We start from the raw sequence: 23,095 nt of genomic DNA, 5'->3' as shown, positions 1-23,095 counted from the left end.
GCGGATCTGGAAAACGTTAACTTAAGCAGTCTGCTACTGTTTTTGGAACAATCTGGTTGGTTCAACAAAGAAAAATAATCAAGAAGGTTCAGCGGTTAAAACTAGAAGTGCCCATATGTAATAGGTACTTTTAGTTAATGTGGTATCACAATGGACTGAATAGTCTAAGTGAGCCTGAATCTTAATCGGGCTGCCACTTTAACCTAACCTAACCTAACCTATCCCACCTCAGTAATGCTGGTGACATTTCTGAGGGTTTCAAAGCTTCTCTAAGTGTTTTCACTGGAATGTGGAACGCCCTTCGGACTCGGCTATAAAAAGGAGGTCCCTTGTCATTGAGCTTAACATGGAATCGGGCAGCACTCAGTGATAAGAGAGAAGTTTTTATATGAATGTCCATGTATTAGCGTATATATTAAAATCTGTACCGATAGATTCGATCCTCCAACTTAATATGTAAGTAAAAAACAAGTCTGTATAATATTTCAGAACCATAGCATCAGAATTTCAAAGGGACCGTTTCCAAAAACGCTCACTATATATTTTAACGATCTCATAATAATCGATTTTTAATGAACAGGAACAAAATGACAAGACGGACGGATAAACACGACTCGTTATCTCGATATCGACTCCAGTATATCTGACATGCATAACGAAGATATGGTACCTTGACATCATAGTGGTTTAGGGTATGCTAAAGGGATAAAAGTGTTCTGAAAATGTATTCTTTAGTTCATATACAATACAAGGTCATACTTTCATGAACTCAATTATGATATATAGTATTTCTTTATGAGTCACAGGTTATTTATAATAAAACCACACGTTTTGAGACTTTTTTTTTATTTAGAAACTTGTCACTTTGTTGCTAAACCTAAAAATAAGCTCTTAAACCCCAGTCTATCAAGCGTGTGCAACTTTTAATGAATAGCAAATCAATAAGAACAGCCACGAGTCGTCACATTTTAAATAGAGCTTATCAAGTGAGATTCTGTAATTTTTATATACCCTCTACAATAGGATGATGAGCACCGCGAGTTTGTTAGTGCATTTGCAACACTTGGAGAAATTGATTCCAGTGCATATTGTTTGTAAATTTTTGTGATCAACATATGCAAATCAATGATGGCAGTCCTTTTTTTTTGACCCACAAAAAGATATGCTAAACCGTGATATGTATCGGCCCATATTTTGGTTCCTTCCCAATGTGTCTTATTCATAAAAGTCGCAATTTGCATCTGATTTGCCTGAAATTTGGGATACAAAAATAACACTATATACAATCTGTGTCATTCTGTTTTTTATACATTAAAATATTGGTCCCAGATCCCATAGAGTACATATATTTTTGGTCGTGGTGAAATTCTGAGTCGAACTAACATAGCGTCGTTTGTCCATCTGTTGAAATCATGCTAACATCCGAACGAAACAAGCTATCGAAACTTGGAACGAGTAGTTCTTATTGCAGTAGGTCGTATGATATTGCAAATGGGCCAAATTGGATTACTTTTTGGTATAACCCCCATATAAACCCATCCCATGTGAAGCAACTTTTGTTATTGTGAAAAAAAATGGAAAAAAGGGAATTTCGTGTTTTGATAAAATACTGTTTTCTGAAGGGAAAAATACGGTGGAAGCAAAAACTTGGCTTGATAATGAGTTTCCGGACTCTGCCCCAGGGAAATCAACAATAATTGATTGGTATGCAAAATTCAAGCGTGGTGAAATGAGAACGGAGGACGGTGAACGCAGTGGACGCCCGAAAGAGGTGGTTACCGACGAAAACATAAAAAAAAAAACACAAAATGATTTGGAATGACCATAAAATGAAGTTGATCGAGATAGCAGAGGCCTTAAAGATAATAAAGGAATGTGTTGGTCATATCATTCATCAATATTTGGATATGCGGAAACTCTGTGCAAAATGGGTGCCGCGCGAGCTCACATTTGATCAAAAACAACAACGTGTTGATCATTCTGAGCGGTGTTTGCAGCTGTTAACTCGTAATACACCCGAGTTTTTCCGTCGATATGTGACAATGGACGAAACATGGCTCCATTACTACACTCCTGAGTCCAATCGACAGTCGGCTGAGTGGACAGCGACCGGTGAACCGTCTCCGAAACGTGGAAAGACTCAAAAATCCTCTGGCAAAGTAATGGCCTCTGTTTTTTGGGATGCGCATGGAATAATATTTATCGATTATCTTGAGAAGGGAAAAACCATCAACAGTGACTATTATATGGCGTTATTGGAGCGTTTGAAGGTCGAAATCGTGGCAAAACGGCCCCATATGAAGAAGAAAAAAGTGTTGTTCCACCAAGACAACGCACCGTGCCACAAGTCATTGAGAACGATGGCAAAAAATCATTAATTGGGATTCGAATTGCTACCCCACCCACCGTATTCTCCAGATCTGGCCCCAAGCGACTTTTTCTTGTTCTCAGACCTCAAAAGAATGCTCGCAGGGAAAAAATGAAGAGGTGATCGCCGAAACTGAGGCCTATTTTGAGGCAAAACCGAAGGAGTACTACCAAAATGGTATCAAAAAATTGGAAGGTCGTTATAAACGTTGTATCGCTCTTGAAGGGAATTATGTTGAATAATAAAAACGAATTTTGACAAAAAATTTGTTTTTCTTTGTTAGACCGGGGGTTTATCAGCCAACCTGTTATATATAGCACCCGTATAAATCGATCCCCACACCCAGAGAAGGGATATGATCACATCAAACATGTTTTAAGAGCAAAATGTTATTTTTGGCCTCTTGACCTCCGTAGCCTCTTGAAGTAGCAAATTCCATCCGATTCGATTGAAATTTTGTTGTGTTAGTATATTGTCTGTAGCAACCATGCAAATATTGGTCATATCGGTCCATAATGATATATACCACCATATAAACCGATCCCCATATTTGATTTTCACAGCCTCTTGGAGGAGCAAATTTCATCCGATTTGGCTGATATTCGGCCATATACAAGGCCTGCCACAACAATGATCCTGCTATAAAATATAGCCCTCTTATAAAGCGACCCAAATATTTCACTTTTGGCTCTCCAATTACTGTTTAAAAATTTATTCATAGCGGTTCGTAATTATTTATAGACCCCTCTGTATATACCGGTCAATAACTGAATTATATAGGTATTTAATCTGCCGTTTTTTATCCGGCATATACCACATATGGACAAACTTGCAATATAAAAGTTTTAAGATACACTCAAAAAAAAGTTTAGTTGGATCCAAAGATTTTGACCTTCCCTTAAGGATCTTGGTATTGATTCCGAGCCAAAGATGCGGCTTCTTTAAAATAAAGACATCTTTGACGAACCTCCCTGGCTTTAAATCTAGGATAAATAAAATTAAAATTAGATACAGATCTCACTCATTGAATTTGTATCCTCTTTTTGCGATATATTAATAAAGGTATTTATGTACAAACAAATTCCAATTTAAAATCCAAATTATGACAGGTACTTCAAAGTAAAAACAGTTTTCTTAATGTAAAAAAAACTTTAAACCAAATATGCAAATCCTTAAAATAAGTCTTAGCCTATATTAGAAGCGATTTTAAATTTAAAAATGCAATATGTCAGTTGAGATAAAGACGATTCAAATTAAAAATGTTTTTCTTTATTTGAAGGAAAAATTGTCTTACTTCAAAGATATACAACTTCAGCAGAGAGACGGAGAGAATTTCAAGTTTTGTGTCCTAAATTTAATGAAACAATTTTCTTTAAGCAAGGATTGTAAACTTTCATTTAATTAAAATGTCATTATTTTAAAAAATTCTGTCCTTAACGTTGGGTAAATTTCGATTCCTAAAATTTAAGTTGCATAATCTTCCATATTAGGTCAATATTTTTTTCAGTGTACCTTGCCAACGACAAATGTTACCGCAACCCAAGTAATTATGGATTATAGCCTTTACTAGAAGTTTCCTCGCAATCCATGGTAGTGGGTACATAAGGTTGGACCTGGCCGCACATACGGCCGTAAGTACTTGCTTTAGAAAAAATCATGAACAGAATGGCCATTTCAAAACGATCCGTTGATGAAGATGAATCAACACACGTGTGATCTCAAACGGAGAACAGACGGTGTCAATCTGACAACGACAATATGACCCCATGTATTGTCAAAACAACAACCAACGTTCATTATCTGAAAACGTAATGGATTATCTGCCCCATACTCGTTAACATCCGCCTTGGCACGTAGTACACCGACGTAGTTCCCACAAACGTCTAACGAATATTTGAACACTTTTCATGGCCAAAGAAAGCCGTTCTGAAATTATGAACGCCCGTGGATGAAACGCGGTTGTCACAGTTGGTAGGATTCTACCAAAAATGGTGGATTTTTTACTGTTTTACTGGAAAATTGGTAGAATTAACATACTGATGTTTTGGTAGATTTGGAAAAATATTCTCCTCCAACTAAGAGGTACTTCACAAATTTTCTATAAAAATAAAATGTTGACAACATTTTCTATAAAAATAAAATGTTGACAAAATTTTCTTTAGAAATAAAATTAGGACAAAATTTTCTATAGATAATATTAGAACAAAATTTTCTATAGAAATATAATCTTGACAAAATTTTCTATAAAAATAAAATTTTGACAAAATTTTCTATAGAAATACAATTTTAACAAAATTTTTAATAGAACTAAAATATTGACAAAGTTTTCTTTAGAAATAAAAATTTTTATGGAAATAAAATTTTGATAATATTTTCTATGGAAATATAATTTGACAAAATAAAATATTTTGTTTGGTATTTTTTTTTTTTTTTTTTGGTAAAATTATTATGTGACCAAGATGATGGGTATTTAAGATTCGACGCGGTCGAACTTATGGCTGTATACATATACTTGTTTTTTAAATAAAACATAATACAAATTAACAGGCTAGCTCAGTTTCAAGTGATCGATGATCCAATATGAGTCAACGATGTTATCCGTATTTGTTAGTCATTTTGATAGCTTCTATTACACCAGTTTTATGTCTAAGGTAATAAATTGAATTTAGAAAAAACCATACCTTCATAGATGTAAATAGTAAAATTTGTAATTTTTTATTTCAGTCACTATTCTATAGTTGCGCCTGGTACGATACGTTCCAATCGTAATTATTCAGTGTGTATTTCACTGCATAATGCCCCTACAGATGCCATTATACGTCTCACCATCTCTTCACAGAATAGCTCTTTCAGCCTAAGCCAAGATGTATCTTTGCAACCATATGAATCAAAATTGGTGGAATTCATACCACCCAAATTGAATGGGAGATTTCAATATGCTTTGAATGCTCAAGGTGTTAAGGGTATATCCCTAGATAGAACTAAAAAATTGTATGTCTTAACTAACGGTGGACCCAGAGTGTATATTGAAAGTGACAAGGCTCTCTATAAACCAGAAGATATTGTTCAGTTTCGTGTTATTGTTCTGGATGAACATGTTCAAGTAACAAAAATCATAGAACCAATTCGAATACAAATTTTGGTAAGTTTTTGATTGTTTATTTTTTTTTTATGCAATAAGAAATTCAAATTGTATGCAACTACACCCAGAGAAGGAATATGATCACCTAAAACATGTTTTAAGAGCAAAATGTTATTTTTGGATGGTGACCATGTAACATGGTTTTCGCAACCATGTTATTTTCTCGGAAATCATGTATCTGATTTCGGCATGCAGGTTATATTTGACGAAAAAATAACATTTTAGTGACAAACATGTTACATGGTCACCATACAAAAATAACATTTTGCTCTTGAAACATATTTGAGGTGATCATATTCCTCTCTGCGTGTATGTCATATCTACAATCTGTATCGAGAATGATTTGCGGGATGATTGATTTTATAGATCATATGATATATGATTTAGACCTGACTGATTATTTCAACAGACGAATAGACATGTCCAGATCGACTCAGATGCATTACAAACGGAATGACAAAGCATATTAATATCTCGCATACTATATATAAAAAAGTTACAACTCTTGTTTAAAACCGAGTTCTAGCTACTTTGCCTACTAGGACAAAAAAGATGGGGGGTATATAAACTTTGTCATTCCGTTTGAAGCACATCGAAATATTGGTCTCAGACTCCATAAAGTATATATATTCTGGGTCGTGGTGAAATTCTGAGTCGATTTAGCAATGTCTGTCCGTCCATCTGTCTCCTGAATTCACGGTAATTTCCGAACGGAAGAAGTTATAAACATGAAACTTGGCAGAAGTAGTTGTTGTTGATGTAGGTCGGATGGTATTGGAAATGGTCCATATTTACGTTTAGCCACCGTATAAACCGAACCCCAGATGTGGCTTGGGGTTTTTAGGTGGTGTTTATCTAAGCCCTCTGGCAACCATGCAAAAATTGGTCTATATTAGTACATAATTATATATCTTCCATATAAGCCGACCTCCAGTTTTTGCCGATCCGATGCCCTCTAAAAACCGTGCAAAAATTTTTCCACATCAACCATCATTATACATAGCCCATATTAACCGATCCTGGAGGAACAAATTTTATCTGATCCGTTTGAAATTTGACTCTCTAATTACTTTGCGTATTGGTTCACAATTATTTATAGACTCATCCATATAGGTTTTGTTTAAATTAGACTCCGTATGGACTAACTTCTAATTTAAAAGACAATGCTAAGAAGTTTTTAGATACCTGATGTCGGTCTTAAGTCTGATTGTCTTTAGTATAACTTTTTAGTAAGGCCATGGATATTATTCTTGTTTTGTTTTTTATACCCTCCACCATAGGATAGGGGGTAAATAAACTTTGTCATTCCGTTTGTAACACATCGAAATATTGCTCTAAGACCCCATAAATTATATATATTCTGGGTCGTGGTGAAATTCTCAGTCGACCTAAGCATGTCCGTCCGTCCATCTGTTGAAATCACGCTAACTTCCGAACGAAACAAGCTATCGACTTGAAACTTGGCACAAGTAGTTGTTATTGATGTAGGTCGGACGGTATTGCAAATGGGCCATATCGGTTCACTTTTACATATAGCCCCCATATTAACCGATCCCCAGATTTGGCTTGCGGAGCCTCAAAGAGAAGCAAATTTCCTATCTTACTGAAATTTGGTAGATGGTGTTGGTATATGGTCTCTAAAAACCATGCTAAAATTGGTCCACATCGGTCCATAATTATATATAGTCCCCATATAAACCGATCCCCAGATTTGGTTTGCGGAGCCTCAAAGAGACACAAATTTCATTCGATCTACCTGAAACTTGGTACATGATGTTGGTATATGGTCTCTAACAACCATACGAAAATTGGTCCATATCGGTCCATAATTATATATAGCTCCCATATAAACCGATCCCCAGATTTGGATTGCGGAACCTCAAATAGAAGCAAATTTCATCCGATCCGACTGAAATTTGGTACATGGTTTTGGTATAAGGTGTCTAAAAACCATGCTAAAATTGGTCCACATCGGTCCATAATTATATATTGCCCCCATATAAACCGATCCCCAGATTTGGCTTGCCGAGTCTCTAAGAGAAGCAAATTTCATACAATCCGGTTGAAATTTGGAACATGGTGTTAGTATATGATCTCTAACAACCGTGCCAGAATTAGTCCATACCGGTCCATAATTATATATAGCCTCCATATAAACCGTTCTCCAGATGTGACCTCCGGAGCCTCTTGGAGGAGCAAAATTCATCCGATCCGGTTCAAATTTGGAACATGGTGTTAGTAACAACCATACCAAAATTGGTCCATATCGGTCTATAGTTATACACGCAAAAAAATAATTCTTTCCTCCCAAACGAAATTTTAGACAAACAAAGTTTTTCGCTGTAAGGAAGTGTATTTGGAAGAAAAGTATATACTTTTTGTGATAAACGTTTATTCTTTTCTAGGATGTAAAAACAATTTCATAAAGACTAACTCAAAAAAAAAAAAAAAACACATTGTTTTCTTGCTAATTGCATTTTCCCTCACATCTTTCTCACATCCACGAGGTTTTTTAGTTCTTAACACCTTTTCCTGTAATACCAACAATGTAGAAGAAATTATACGATTTTATAATTTTTAAAAAAAATTTTTTACCTTTCGACTGGACGGAGAATCGAACCGCGGACCATGCACTTTGTAAGCCAACGCACTAACCACTGAGCTATGTACCTGTTATGGTCATCAATAGATAAATATCCATATAAGTTATATTTATATAGCATAGCTTGCGGCGCCCACGAACCGAATAAACAAAGTTTATTTAACAGAAACAAACATTTAGTTTGGCACCGTGGAGCAGTTGCTACGTCCGACTTGCATGCCAAGGGTCGTGGGTTCGATCCCTGCTTCGACCAAAGTTTTTTTTCTTTTTTTTTACATATATTCGAGATATGTTTGGAAGATTCCGAAAAAATGTTCAACATTACATTGTACTATATTAAATTTTGAACTTTAAAATGTGTCTTATTAAAGAACTAAAGTCAGAAAAAACAGTGTTTGATATAAACGAAATGGGCTGTGTTGTTGTTTCAAAAATAACTTTTTTATTGAAAAAATAAAAATTTTGTAACAAACGAATTTTTTTGGTGATAAAAGTTTAAAATTTTCGAAGCAATTCAAAAAACTTTAACAAAAGAAAAACGTTTTCGGTACACATTTTCCAAACGTTTTTTTTGCGAGTATATAGCTGTTCTCCAATCACACAAAAATTGGTACATATCGGGTCATAATCATGGGTGCCACTCAAGCCAAAAATAATCTACCAAAATTTTATTTCTATTGAAAATTTTGTGAAAATTTTATTTCTATAGAAAATTTTGTTAAAATTGTATTTCTATAGAAAATTTTGTCAAACTGAATTATATACGTATATAATCGATCTTTTTTTATTTAATATATACCACGTATGGACTTACATACAATTTTGAAGACAGTGTTAGGAGGTTTTAAGGCAGGCGTTAGCGCAACTTAAGTAATTCGATTGTGGATGGTAGTGTTTAGAAGAAGTTTCTACGCAACCCGTAGTGGGTACATAAGATTCGGCCTGGCAGAACTTACGGCCGTATATACTTGTTTTTTTTTTTTTAATTTTATTGTTAAATATAACGGAAATAAGATAAAATTTTACAATCAGTTTAGATTTGTTCGATTTGGCTACCTTGGATACGAATGGCATTTAAGTGTCAGCCAAAGCCGTTGTAAGCTACACGAAAGTAACTCTGCGGTATTTTGGATCATTCCCGGTGAAGCGCCATCCTGAAATGATCGCCGCTTTGGCATTTTTAAGTACTAAACTTACTCTCCAAAATGGGACGATTTTATTCCTTCTCTGCGTATATGTTACAGAACCATTTTTTTCGACAGTGTAGAATTTAATTTTTTAAAATATTTGAATTTACTTTCCAATTTACAGGATGCCCAACGAAATCGTGTGAAACAATTTAAGGATATTCAATTGGATCGAGGTGTATATGCTGCGAAATTTCAATTGTCCAAACAACCAATATTAGGAACCTGGACTATTTCAGTTCATATAAGTGGCAAATATGATATGGACAAAGAATACACATTTAAAGTAGAGAAATATGTTTTACCCAAATTTAGTGTTCACATTGAAAACGATCGTTATTTACCAAGACAAGATGGAATTCTGAAAGCTACCGTTTATGGCAAATATACATATGGGAAATATGTTAAAGGTACTGTGGACATTGTTGTATTGGAATCTACTCGGGATTTTAAATTTAGCAAAAATCAAACACTTATTATCGACAACGATGATGTTAAAGCTGATCTTATTATGGATGTGAGAGACTTTGATTATTCATGGAAAGTTTATATTTTGGCAACCATGAAAGAGAAGCTTACCAATGCAACAGCTACCACTGAAAGTGAAATTCTTTTCGCATATAATCGTTATAATTTATTTGTCCCACTATCTGAAATTGAGTTTCGTGATGGTCAACCATATCGCCTTAAACTTCATGTGGAAAATTGGAATGGCTCTCCGGTTAGAGATAATTCCACAGCAGCCATTATGCGTTTATCCGGCAAGGAATATTCATCACACTTGGATGACAAAGGAATAGCACAATTTGAATTTGATTATGAACCCTCATCTACTTTTGGGTTTCAATTCAAAGATACAAAATTCACCTACGATAATACATTTGTGGAGCACACCAGTTATGATACAGATGATTCCAATTGTAAAATTACAATGAAGCCAAGAAGGTGAGTAGTGTTGGACATTAAGAAAAATGTTTATCGTATATCCCTATATAAACTATTATTAACAAATAAGATCGTTTTAAAATACATCACAATATCACATACATTCTTCCGTTCTTTCATAGGCTTATGGTACTATTTAGTACCATTTTAGTATGGTATTCAAAATTTCCTAATCGATTTGAAAAATAGCAAAACAACAATATATATTCTGTTGCCTGGTCTCCATCCAAAAATTACAGTTTGCTCTTGAAACATATTTACGGTGATCATATTCCTTCTCTGCGTGTATTCTACGGGAAATTGGTGTAAATTGCCCCTAACGGATCTATAACAGTACTGGTACAAGTGCTCCAGTTTGTCTCAATTTTTTATTACATTTTCATATAATTTATTGAATTGGTATACTCTTGACATATCATTTGAAATGAGTGCAAGTCGTGTCCTGCAAAGTAAACTAATGGCAAACCAAGTGACCGGTACCTTTCATTCCAGAACTGAGACTGGTACATACATATCAGGGACTAATCCTGCACCAGTCCTGGGGTTGATCCATTTCCCGTAGGGTAATTACCTATAGCTTCTCTTGAAGGAGGAAATTTCCGCCATTTGGTACATGGTGTTTTTATATGACATCTAACAGCCATGCGAAAATTCGTACATAATTACGTATAACTCCCATATAAACCAATCACCAGATTTGACTTCCGGATCCTCTAGAAAAAGCAAATTTTATTCGATACGTTTTAAATTTGGTACGTGAAGTTAGTATATGTTTCTAGCTACCATGCAGAATTTGGCCTATATCGGTCTAAAATTATATAGCCTTCATATAAAACTATCCCCAGATTTAAATGCCGGAACCCTTTGATGGAGCAAATTTCATCCGATTCGGGTGAAATTAGATACGTGATGTTAGTATAGCACATACTGACATAGCATATAGAACATTCTACTAATCGTGCACAAATTGGTCCATATTTGATTAAAACTATACAGCTCTCATATAAACCGATCCCCAGATTTGGCTTCCGGAGCCTCTTGGAAGAGAAAATCTGATACCATCCGATTTAAATTTGGTACGTGATATTACTAAGTGCCCTAAACAAACCAAAATTTGTTCATATCGGTTCATAATTATTTCCAGACTCTTTTATATAAAACGATCAAGATCTAAAGAGGCACATTGAAAATAAAGTGAATCCACCACGAAGACAAATTTTGGTTAATTTTAGAAAATCTTGATTGTTTTTAGAAAATTGTAATTAAAAAGCATTACAAACGCTGACATCACGCCGATATCATTAAAATAAGTACATATTTTTCGACAAATTCAATTATTTTTTCAATTGTTAAAGAATATTTTGTAGTTTGAAGGAACAAATTGGAGTTCAAAATTGCAAGAATGTTTTTAGTGTCATACGAAGTTCACGATGGACGAATTTGCAGTAAAATTTACAAATTTAAAGAAATAATGAACTATTTTGTGAGAAATACGAATTTAGTAAATCTTTATGCTTAATTTGTGTATAATTTTTGTTCCCGTTTTTTAGTTCATTTAACTAACGTACGCAAGAAATTATTGGAGAAAAGGAAACTTTCTCCCAACATACGAGGGCGATAAGTCCCCGGTCTAGCAAAGAAAAACATATTTTTTTGTAAAAATTCCTTTTTATTATTCAACATAGTTCCCTTCAAGAGCCATACAACGATTATAACGACCTTCCAATTTTTTTGATACCATTTTGGTAGTAGTAGTTTAGGTAGTTTCGGCGATCACCTGCGAGCATCCTTTTGAGGTCTGAGAACTAGAAAAAGTCGCTGGGGGCCAAATCTGGAGAATACGGTGGGTAGGGAAGCAATTCGAAGCTCAATTCATGAATTTTTGCCATCGTTCTCAATGACTTGTGGCACGGTGCGTTGTCTTGGTGGAACAACACTTTTTTCTTCTTCATATGGGGCCGTTTTGCCACGATTTCGACCTTCAAGCGCTCCAATAACGCCATATAATAGTCACTGTTGATGGTTTTTCCCTTCTCAAGATAATCGATAAAAATTATTCCATGCGTATCCCAAAAACCAGAGGCCATTACTTTGCCAGCGGACTTTTGAGTCTTTCCACGCTTCGGAGACGGTTCACCGGTCGCTGTCCACTCAGCCGACTGTCGATTGGACTCAGGAGTGTAGTGATGGAGCCATGTTTCATCCATTGTCACATATCGACGGAAAAACTCGGGTGTATTACGAGTTAACAGCTACAAACACCGCTCAGAATCATCAACACGTTGTTGTTTTTGGTCAAATGTGAGCTCGAGCGGCACCCATTTTGCACAGAGCTTCCGCATATCCAAATATTGATGAATGGTATGACCAACACGTTCCTTTAATATCTTTAAGGCCTCTGCTATCTCGATCAACTTCATTTTACGGTCATTCAAAATCATTTTGTGGATATTTTTAATGTTTTCGTCGGTAACCACCATTTTCGGGCGTCCACTGCGTTCACCGTCCTCCGTGCTCATTTCACCACGCTTGAATTTTGCATACCAATCAATTATTGTTTATTTCCCTGGGGCAGAGTCCGGAAACTCATTATCAAGCCAAGTTTTTGCTTCCACCGTATTTTTCCCCTCCAGAAAACAGTATTTTATCAAAACACGAAATTCCATTTTTTCCATTTTTTTCACAATAACTTCAGTTGCTTCATAAAAGACGCTCTATCTCAAAAACTAATTGACTACAGACGTCAAATTTTTACACGAATCATTTGAAGGTTGGTACTATATAAAAATAATATGCATTTAATACTAGCGACGCCATCTATGTGTCAGACCGGGGACTTATCAGCCAACCTGTTATGATAAATGCTCTCGCTTCTCTCGCTTCATATTTCCCATATTTTTATACCCTCCACCATAACACATCGAAATATTGCTCTAAGACCCCATAAAGTATATATATATTCTGGGTCGTGGTGAAATTCTGAATTGATCTGAGCATGTCCGTCCGTCCGTCCGTCCGTCTGTTGAAATCACGCTTACTTCCGAACGAAACAAGCTATCGACTTGAAACTTGGCACAAGTAGTTGCTATTGATTTAGGTTGGAATGTATTGCAAATGGGCCATATCGGTCCACTTTTACGTATCGCCCCCATATAAACGGACCCCCAGATTTGGCTTGCGATTGCTCTAAGAGAAGCAAATTTCATCCGATCCAGCTGAAATTTTGTGCATGGTGTTAGTATATGGTCTCTAACAACCATGCAAAAGTTGGCCCACATCGGTCAATAATTATATATAGCCTCCATATAAACAGATCCCCCGATTTGGAGTGCGGAGCCTCTAAGAGAAGCATGTTTTATCCGATTCGGCTGAAATTTGGTACATGGTGTTGGTATATGGTCTCTAATGACCATGCAAAAATTGGTTCACATCGGTTCATAATTATATATAGCCCCCATATAAACCGATCACCAGATTTGACCTCCGGAGCCCCTTGGAACAGCAAAATTCATCCGATTCGGTTGAAATTTGGAACGTGATATTAATATATGGTATCCAACAACCATGCAGGAATTGGTTCATATCAGTCCATAATTATATATAGCCCCCATATAAACCGATCCCCAGATTTGAACTCTGGTGCTTTTTGGAGAAGCAAAATTCATCCGATGTGGTTGAAATTTGGTACGTGTGGTAGTATATGATATTTAATAACCATGCCAAAAGTGGTCCATATCAGTCCATAATCATATATATCCCCCATATAAACCGATCCCGAGATTTGGTTTTGGAGCCACTTGGAGGAGCAAATTTCATCCGAGTCAGTTGAAATTGAACAACCATGCCTAACTAGGTCCATATCGGTCTATAGTTATATATAGCCCTCAGATAAATCGATCCCCAATCACACAAAAATTGGTCCATATAAAGTTCATAATTCTATATAGCCCCCACATAAGCGACCCCCATATTTCAATTCTGGCTGTCTACATACCGTGCAAAAGTCCATGTCTATTCGTAATTATTTGTAGACATACCCAGCAAAAAAAAAGCGTCGCCAAAGAAGTAATGAACATGTTCTTTTTGGATCCGGAAGTGGTCCAAAATTGACGCAGAAGCGATGAATTTAACATGGGCTTGTCATAGGACGGAAGTCCACCATTTCAACAGCCGGTGCACTGAATTTGCATCACTTCTTTAGGTGTGAGCCGAATTCAATGTTTTGGATGTAAATTTAAAACTTATGTGATATTATGCCAAATAAATAATTTTTATAATTTTTTATAATTTTTAATGAATTCTAACGCTTGTTGGAAACGTTTGACCTCAAATATTTTCAAAAATTCACAATTTTTTCAAATTGGATTTAGCATTTTTTTTCGACAAACTTTAAATGATTTGTACCATTTTATGAATTCTTACTCTGTTTTTAACCTATTTAAAACAAAAAAGTTAAAATTACCCATTAGGAGTATGAAAAAACCAAGTTATAAAAAATTGAATTAAAAGAACTTCCTGCACCCTCACAAAAAATCGCTTCTGTAACATATACTCCCAAAAATATTTTGCTTCAAGCATATACGTTTTTGGGTATTGCCCAAACATTTATATGTTTGATCTCTACCAATATATAAAATGTTTGAAAGCATATTGGTATAAACAATATATGTTTGGGTAGTCTAAGTTCCAAACATTTTGTATTTTTGCATCCAAATTCAATAATGTTGTCTTCCAAAAAACAATATGTTATTATGTGACCATATAATATGTTTGGAAGCATTTTGCACCCAAAAATATTATATGCTTAAAAAAAATTCTCCCAAACAATATTGTGCTCAAAATTTTATTTATTTATTTATATATTTACAATCATAATGAATTATGAAAATAAACAGGTAATATAGGTGCTAACAACATAGGTTTTCGACCTGAATGCTCAAAATTTTGTTTCTGCCCAATTGTATATTCCCCGACATCTTTCTCACTTCCACGAGATTTTTTAGTTCTTAGCACCTTTTTCTGTAATACAAACATTGTAGAAGAAATTATTCAATTTTATGATTTTTTTTTATTTTAATTTTACCTTTTGCCGGACGGGGATTCGAACAGCGGACCACACAGTTTGTAAGGATCAAAGAAGTAGCTGATCAATTGCCCAAGGAAAAATAAAATGTTAATTTTGTAATAACAAGCTACAACCACCAACTTAATTCAATATCGCTCCCTGTTAAATAGCGCTCCAAGCTACTAAACACATATATGTTTATAGGCTATTTCTAAGTTAATATATGTTTGCATTCAAGCATATTATATTTACAAACATTTTATGTCCCAAACATAATATGTTCTAACATATTAACATATATGTCCCAAACATGTTATGCTAGTTTATGAACATTATATGCTTGCACTCAAAAATATTGTGTTTAAAAATTTGTGTTCCAAACATATAATGTTTATAGCCAAACATATGAAAAACAGTCTTTTTCAACCGTGTGGGTAGTTAAAATAAAGAACATTATTGGGAGTGCATCTTCTGGAAGTGCTTTTAAAATTGTGCCTTTGGAAGAACTTCCAAATTTTTTTGCTGGGTAACTTTTTTGTCTAACATATATCACGTATGTACTAACTCACAATTTAGAAAACGATGTTAAGAAGTTTTAAGATACCACAACCCAAGTAATTCGATTGTCGATGATAGTCTTTCGTAGAAGTTTCTACGCAATCCATGGTGGAGGGTACATAAGATTCGGCCTGGCCGAACTTACGGTCATATATACTTGTTTTTACTAACATTGTGTTTCATTTCAGGGCGTTACCAGATTTCAATTTTAATATTAGAGATTTTGTAGAAGTACAAGAAATTGGCTCCATTATAAGTATTTGTATCTGGAAATGCAAACGCTTCCACCAAATTTGAAGTTGTTGAGATGGTAACACAAATGTTGGTCTACATAGTGGTGAAGGGTATAATATAGCCGGCCCCGCCCGACTTTAGACTTTACTTACTTCTGAGTCGTTGGGTAAAATTTTCTCCAAATTGTGCTAGATCATTTTTGGATCGAGAGACAACCGTGCACGTTATCCTTCCCTAACCGAATAATTGAGTTTGAAATATAAATACGTTTTTCGGTAGATATCTAAAGTTCAGATGGTTCCATTTTATTTCGGGATTTTAATACCTTTCGCAAATGTGAATTGAATTTAAAATAAAAATTTCAATTGGTTTTTACAGATCTGTTGACCTTAGTGAGCCTATTGAAATTGATGTATCAGATAGTCAGACATTACCTTACCTGATTTACACTCTTACAAGTCATGGAAATATCATACGAAAGGAATTCATTCGTTTGCCAGGGAATACAAATTCGCATACAATTAAAATTAAAGCTTCGATGGCAATGATACCAAACTCATATCTGTTTGTTTACTACATCATCGAAGATAAATTGCACTATTGCGAATTTACCATTCGCTTGCCTAAAATGTTCGTTAATCAGGTAAGTAAGGAAAACCCCCTTGTTTAATAATTGAATTTTTAAATTTGTAACGTTTCCATCGAATTTCAGTTAGCTATCACAGCCCCTAACACTGTTAAACCGGGCCAGAATATTACAATGAACATAAAGGGTAGGCCTAATTCAAGAATTTCCATTGTAGCTGTTGACAAAAGTGTACTGCTAATGGATTCAAGCAATATTTTACGAAAGGATACCATTATGGATGATTTATTGTACGACAGATCGTATGGGGTGCAACATATAAATGACTACGAGTATATTTACTCTCCAGGTTATAGTGCCGGATTAATTATATTTACAAGTGGAAAATACGATGAGCATGTATTTAGTAAGTTCTGTGGTTAATTTATTAGAAAATTACCTCGAAGTAATAGTAAGCAAATAATTTCGTCTTATAGGAATTCCATTAGAACCATCACCTTATAATAATCCTACACCAATTCGCTCAATTTTCCCAGAAACATGGATATTTAAAGATTTTGATATGTAAGTATTACCGACTTTATACACATGAAAAAAGTTCGTTGTTAACAACATTTGTGTTAAAAGAGAAATATTTGGAAACTTCAGTTCTAAAGAGAGAAAATTATTAGAAAGTGATATAAGGTATATATGGTCCAAGGATGACAAATCATGTTGACGAAAAAGTACTAAAAATCTATAAAAAATATACTTGTCGAAGCCAAAAGGTGCTAAAATTATATAATAATTTAAATACTATTGCAAAAGTGTGATTTTCTAAAAAAAAATATTTTGCAAAATTTTATTTCTATAGATAATTTTTTCAAAATTTTATTTTTACAGAAAATTTTGTCAAAAAGTTCTGTCTACAGATTTTTTTTTTTTTTTTTGAGAATTTTATTTCTATAGGAAATTTCGTCAAAATGTTATTTCCATAGAAAATTTTATCAACAATTTATTTCTATACAAAATTTTGTTTCTATAGAAAATTTTGTCAAAATTTTATTTTTATAGAAGATTTTTTGAAAAAAAATTTTTTTTAGAAAATTTTGACAAAATTTTATTTCTATAGAAAATTTTGTCAAAGTTTATTGCAAACGAAAATTTGTGAAGAAGTACCTCTTTGCAAAATCTACGAAAATCAAGAATTTTACCAATCTACAAAACAGTAAAAAATGTACCATTTTTTGTAGAATTCTAACATACCATCTGCAGCAACCGGATCAGGGGCCGGCTCTAAGCATTATTGCTAAAGACACCATGTGTGTATTTCGTCTCCTTCCGGGTGTTTCAAATATATGCACTATCTTATAATACTCTGTTCCTCAGTGTGGCGGAAAAAGAATCACATTTCACGTTTCACATTTGCCGACGAATGTGGTATAGACAATATTCCTCTCAAAACTGTTGAGATCCTGTAATAAAAACTAAAATATCCTCATTTTGGAATATGTTTATTTCTTCCATGTTCGTTTTTATACCCTAAACCACATAGTGGTCAGGGTATAATAAGTTTGATCTGCCAAAAAATGTGCCTACCAGAAATATTGATTTTAGACCACATAAAATATATACCGATCGACTCAGAATCACCTCCTGAATCGATCTAGCGCTTGGTGCCCGTCCGTCCGTCTGTCCATGTATTTGTTGCTCACAGGATTCCGGTCGGAATTATTAACTGATTTTGATGAAATTTGGTACAGGGAGTTTTTTGGGCACAAGGACGAAAGCTATTGAATTTGGAAGAAATCGGATCAAATAGATATAGCTTCCATATATATGTATCGCCCGATTTGGGCAAATGGGGTTACGTTGCGCTTTTTTACAAACGGATCGTCAACGGATTGGCAAAAAATAGTCTTTTTCATCGCCTTTCAAGTCTGCAAAATTTCATCCAAATCGGTTCAGATTTAGATGTAGCTCGCCCGATTTTCCCAAATTTGGCCACAAAACCCTTATTTATTAACCGATCTTACTCAAAGTTGGCAAAATATAATCTTCTATAGCACTAACTAGATGTGCAAAAAATCATCGAAATCGGTTCAGATTTAGCTATAGCTCCCATATATGTACCACCCGATTTTTCTAAATTTGGCTATAAAACCCTTATTTAGCAACCGATCTTACTCAAATTTGGCTAAATATAGTCTTCTGTAGCCGCGGTCAACATTTAAATGAAATTATCTTCAAAAAGTAAATGTCATGGACCAATCTAACGTTTCAAATAAAGAACCGATGAGATTTTGCAAATTTTATGCGTTTTTTTTTTAAAAAAAGTTATCAAGCTCTTAACAAATCACCCTTTATATAGCCGCTAACAACCATGCCAAAATTGGTCCATATTGGTCTATAGTTATATATAGCCGATCCCCAAAAATAATCTACCAAAATTTAGAAAATTTTGTTTATTACTATAGAAAATGTTGTTAAAATTTTATGACTATAGAAAATTTTGTCAAGGTTTTATTTCTATAGAAAATTTTGTCAAAATTTTAATTCTCTAAAAAATTTGGTCAAAATTGTAATAATATACAAAATTTGGTCAAAATTTTATTTCTATAGAAAATTTTGTCAAATTTTATTGCTATAGAAAATTTTGTCAAACTGAATTATTTACGTATTTAATCGGCCTTTTTTGTTTAATATATACCCCGTATGGACTAACTTACAATTGAGAAGACGGTGTTAAGAAGATTTAAGATACCTTGCCATCGGCAGGTGTTACCGCAACCCAAGTAATTGGATTGTGGATGACAGTTTTTAGTACAAGTTTCTATGCAATCCATGGTGGAGGGTACATAAGATTCGGCCTGGCCGAACTAACGGCCGTATATACTTGCTTTAAGTAATTTTTCCGATTTTCTTTCAGAACCAAGGCAAATTCATCTCTTACACTTCGGGTGCCCGATACCATAACTACATGGATTGTCAGAGCATTTTCTGTCAATGATGAAACTGGCTTTGGAATGTTGGAAGAACATCTTAATATAGAATCTTTTCAGCCATTCTTTATCAGTGTCAATCTGCCATATTCTATAAGGAGAGGAGAAACTGTAACCATACCAGTAACAATCTTCAATTATCTACAACAGAATCATGCAACCATGGTCTCTATGAAAGGAACCGGAAATGATGATTTCCAAATAATGGATGATGCAAATCATGCTTCAGCCAAAAAAGAAGATATTCGTAATATTACTGTTCCAGCAAATAATGGGAAAAGTTTAGAATTTCGAATATCACCCAAACGCATAGGCTATATCGATATACAAATAACTGCAAATAACTCCATAACCTCGGATGCTGTACTCCATAGGCTAAAAGTTGAACCCGAGGGCATTGTGCACAATCATAATCAAGATGAACTTTTCACCTTGTCCAATGGTGAATCAAAAACTATTACCTTTCAAGCTAATATACCTCGGGATATTGTAAGTGAATCAGAATATTTGGTTTTATCCATTAGTGGTGATATTATGGGAACCACATTGGATAATCTAGAGGACTTGGTGCAAAAACCAACAGGATGTGGAGAACAGAATATGATAAATTTCGTGCCGAATATTTTAATTTTGGATTATTTGAAATCGAGAAACCATGATAATAACCAACAATCAGCATTAATGACCAAGGCTAAAAATTTCATAGATACTGGCTATCAACAGGAATTGACTTATCGCCATCCCAATGGGGCATATAGTGTTTTTGGCCCTGAAAAATCTACCGAAAGTAATTGGCTCACTGCCTATGTTATTCGATTCTTTATAAAAGGCCTCAAATATTCAGCCATAGAACCAAGAATAATTGAAGAAGGTCTAAAATATTTGAGTACCCAACAAATGGAAGATGGCTCTTTTCCTCACCGTGGGCATCTTTTTAAACCAGCCCATCAAAATCAATATGGTTTTACAGCCTTTGTTATGCTGACATTTCTGGAAGATGGGGTATGAGACCTCTGATGAATTTTCAACATAACTTTCAATAATTTTCCATTTCAGAAATTCTCTCGAAAATTCAATACAGTTATTGACAAGGCTATGCAATTTCTCTACGCCAATGTAGATAGAGTCCAAGATACCTACTCTTTGGCCCTATTGGCTAATGCCTTTGAAAACGCCGGAAATAGTTCACAGGCCCAGAATATCCTAACAAAATTAGATTCCATGGCTCGAGAAGAGAATGGTCTCAAATGGTGGACAAGTAACAATAAAAATGAAGAGAGTGCCAATGATGTTGAAATTACTGCCTACATTCTATTGGCCCTTCCCGAAGTGCCAAACAATCAGTATTTGCCTATTTTCAATTGGCTTATAAAACAACGTAATCCTTATGGAGGATATGGGTCTACACATGATACAGTTGTGGGATTACAGGCCCTAATTAAATACGCCGGAAAATTATCACAGGCTCAGAATACTCTACTTAAAGTGCATTACATTGCTATGTGTGATAATGGAAAAAACGTAAAGGAAAATATTTTAGGAGTTGATAGTGACAATGAACTCATTCTGCAAAAGGAAGAGGTAAGTACACACAAAATAAAACTATCACCAAAATCGTTCTAATTAACATTTTTATTTAATTTTGAATTATGTTCAATTAAAAATTGAACATTATGGCAAAATATCATAAAATTTTTTAATTCACATCCAAAACACTGAAATCGCACCACATCATTAGAAGTGATGCAAATACACTGCAACTGCTGTTGAAATGGTGGACATGACAAGCCCATTATTCTGCACTACTTCTGAATCCAAAAAGAAATTTTCACTACTTTTATAGCGACGATTTTTTTCTGGGACCATATTGGGCACACCTGAAGATAATGTTCTGAAAGTTTAGAATACCTAAACATCGGTAACTGTTACCACAACCCAAGTAATTCAATTGTGGGTGACAGCCTTTAGTAGAACTGGCCGAACTTTCGGTCGTAACATATTTACTTGTTTTTACAATTTTTTTGTAAATATGTTACGACTTTCGGTCGTAACATATTTACTTGTTTTTACACATTTTTTTATCTTAAATAAACCGCAAATTTTCTCCGATTTGTATGAAATTTGTATTGATGTCTAGAGGTATTTAGACCCACAAAGACCAATGTCGAGTTTGTTATTTTATCAGTTGATTTGTTGAAGCCACAATCTTCTGATTACACTTCTTGAAGGCGCATTGGTCATCCAAACTGGTTGTAACTAAAATTAGCTTTTTTCGGACTTATTCGAACAATTGCAGTAAAAATCTACAGTAATTATATTTCAAATCAAGACATTATTTCATCATTTTCTTGCATGTTTACTTCAGATGTTTAAGATTCCCTTTAAACTCAAAAAAAAAAGGTAAATCCAAACCATATCTCAGCAAAACATAATTATACAATTGGAAGCACTTAAATATTACTGTAGGCACTACTATTCTGCGCAAAGTTTTAAGTGCCGAATTCAGCGCTAAGTAAGTTCTTCGTTAAAATATTTGTTAAAATATGGAAATGCTGAACTTAGGGCAATTTCGTACTGGAGTAAGCTGTCACATCCTCCTTCGCTTACCAATTTTCACTTCTTCACTTTTCTATAGAAATAAAATTTTGATAAAATTTTCTATAGAAATAAAATTTTGACAAAATTTTCTATAAAACAAAAATATTGACAAAATTCTATAGAACAAAAGTTTTGACACAATTTTCTATAGAAATACAATTTTGACAAAATTTTCTATAGAAATAAAATTTTAGTTGATTATTTTTGGCTCGAGTGGCAACCATGATTATAAACCGATATGGACCAATTTTTGTGTGATTAGGGATCGGCTATATACAACTATAGACCGATATAGACCAATTTTGGCATGGTTATTAGCGGCCATATACTAACCCACGTTCCAAATTTCAACCGGATCGGATGAATTTTGTTTCTCCAAGAGGCTCCGGAGATCAAATCTGGGGAACGGTTTATATGGGGGCTATATATAATTATGGATCGATACAGACCAATTGCATGGTTGTTAGAGACCATATAATAACACCACCTACCAAATTTTAACCGGATCGGATGAATTTTGCTCCTCCAGAAGGTTCCGGAGGACAAATCTGGGGATCGGTTTATATGGGGGCTATATATAATTATCGACCGATGTGGACCAATTTCTGCATGTTTGTTAGAGACCATATACCTACACTATGTACCAAATTTCAGCCGGATCGAATGAAATTTGCTTCTCTTAGAGTCTCCGCAATCCAAATCTGGGGATCGGTTTATATGGGCGCTATATATAATTATGGACCGATATGGACCAATTTTTGCATATTTGTTAAAGACCATATACTAGCACTATGTACCAAATTTCAGCCGGATCGGATTAAATTTGCTT

General features: G+C 34.5%; 1 protein-coding gene and 1 long non-coding RNA gene across 2 annotated transcripts in view; one reads left to right on the top strand and one right to left on the bottom strand.

The window, feature by feature from the left end:
- Nucleotides 1-478: 478 nt before the first annotated feature.
- Nucleotides 479-905, bottom strand: LOC142224229 (uncharacterized). The gene is made up of 2 exons (XR_012719081.1): nt 760-905; nt 479-697 (listed from the first exon to the last, which is right to left on the bottom strand). It is a non-coding gene; the product is annotated as an uncharacterized LOC142224229 (long non-coding RNA).
- Nucleotides 906-4,915: 4,010 nt separating this feature from the next.
- LOC142226581 (thioester-containing protein 1 allele S1-like) overlaps nt 4,916-23,095 on the top strand; it is a 30,921-nt gene continuing 12,741 nt past the window's right edge. Inside the window, exons 1-8 of the mRNA XM_075296678.1 lie at nt 4,916-5,019; nt 5,093-5,510; nt 9,424-10,244; nt 16,480-16,744; nt 16,814-17,093; nt 17,164-17,251; nt 19,596-20,670; nt 20,725-21,249. Coding sequence (XP_075152793.1) covers nt 4,949-5,019; nt 5,093-5,510; nt 9,424-10,244; nt 16,480-16,744; nt 16,814-17,093; nt 17,164-17,251; nt 19,596-20,670; nt 20,725-21,249 — 3,543 coding nt within the window. The 5' untranslated portion in view covers nt 4,916-4,948. The remainder of the gene's footprint in view (nt 5,020-5,092; nt 5,511-9,423; nt 10,245-16,479; nt 16,745-16,813; nt 17,094-17,163; nt 17,252-19,595; nt 20,671-20,724; nt 21,250-23,095) is intronic.

Source organism: Haematobia irritans, chromosome 2 (genome assembly GCF_050003625.1).
Source record: "Haematobia irritans isolate KBUSLIRL chromosome 2, ASM5000362v1, whole genome shotgun sequence".
Taxonomy (NCBI): domain Eukaryota; kingdom Metazoa; phylum Arthropoda; class Insecta; order Diptera; family Muscidae; genus Haematobia; species Haematobia irritans.
Note: the sequence above shows the minus strand (reverse complement) of the source record. Positions and strands in the feature narration are given on the sequence as shown.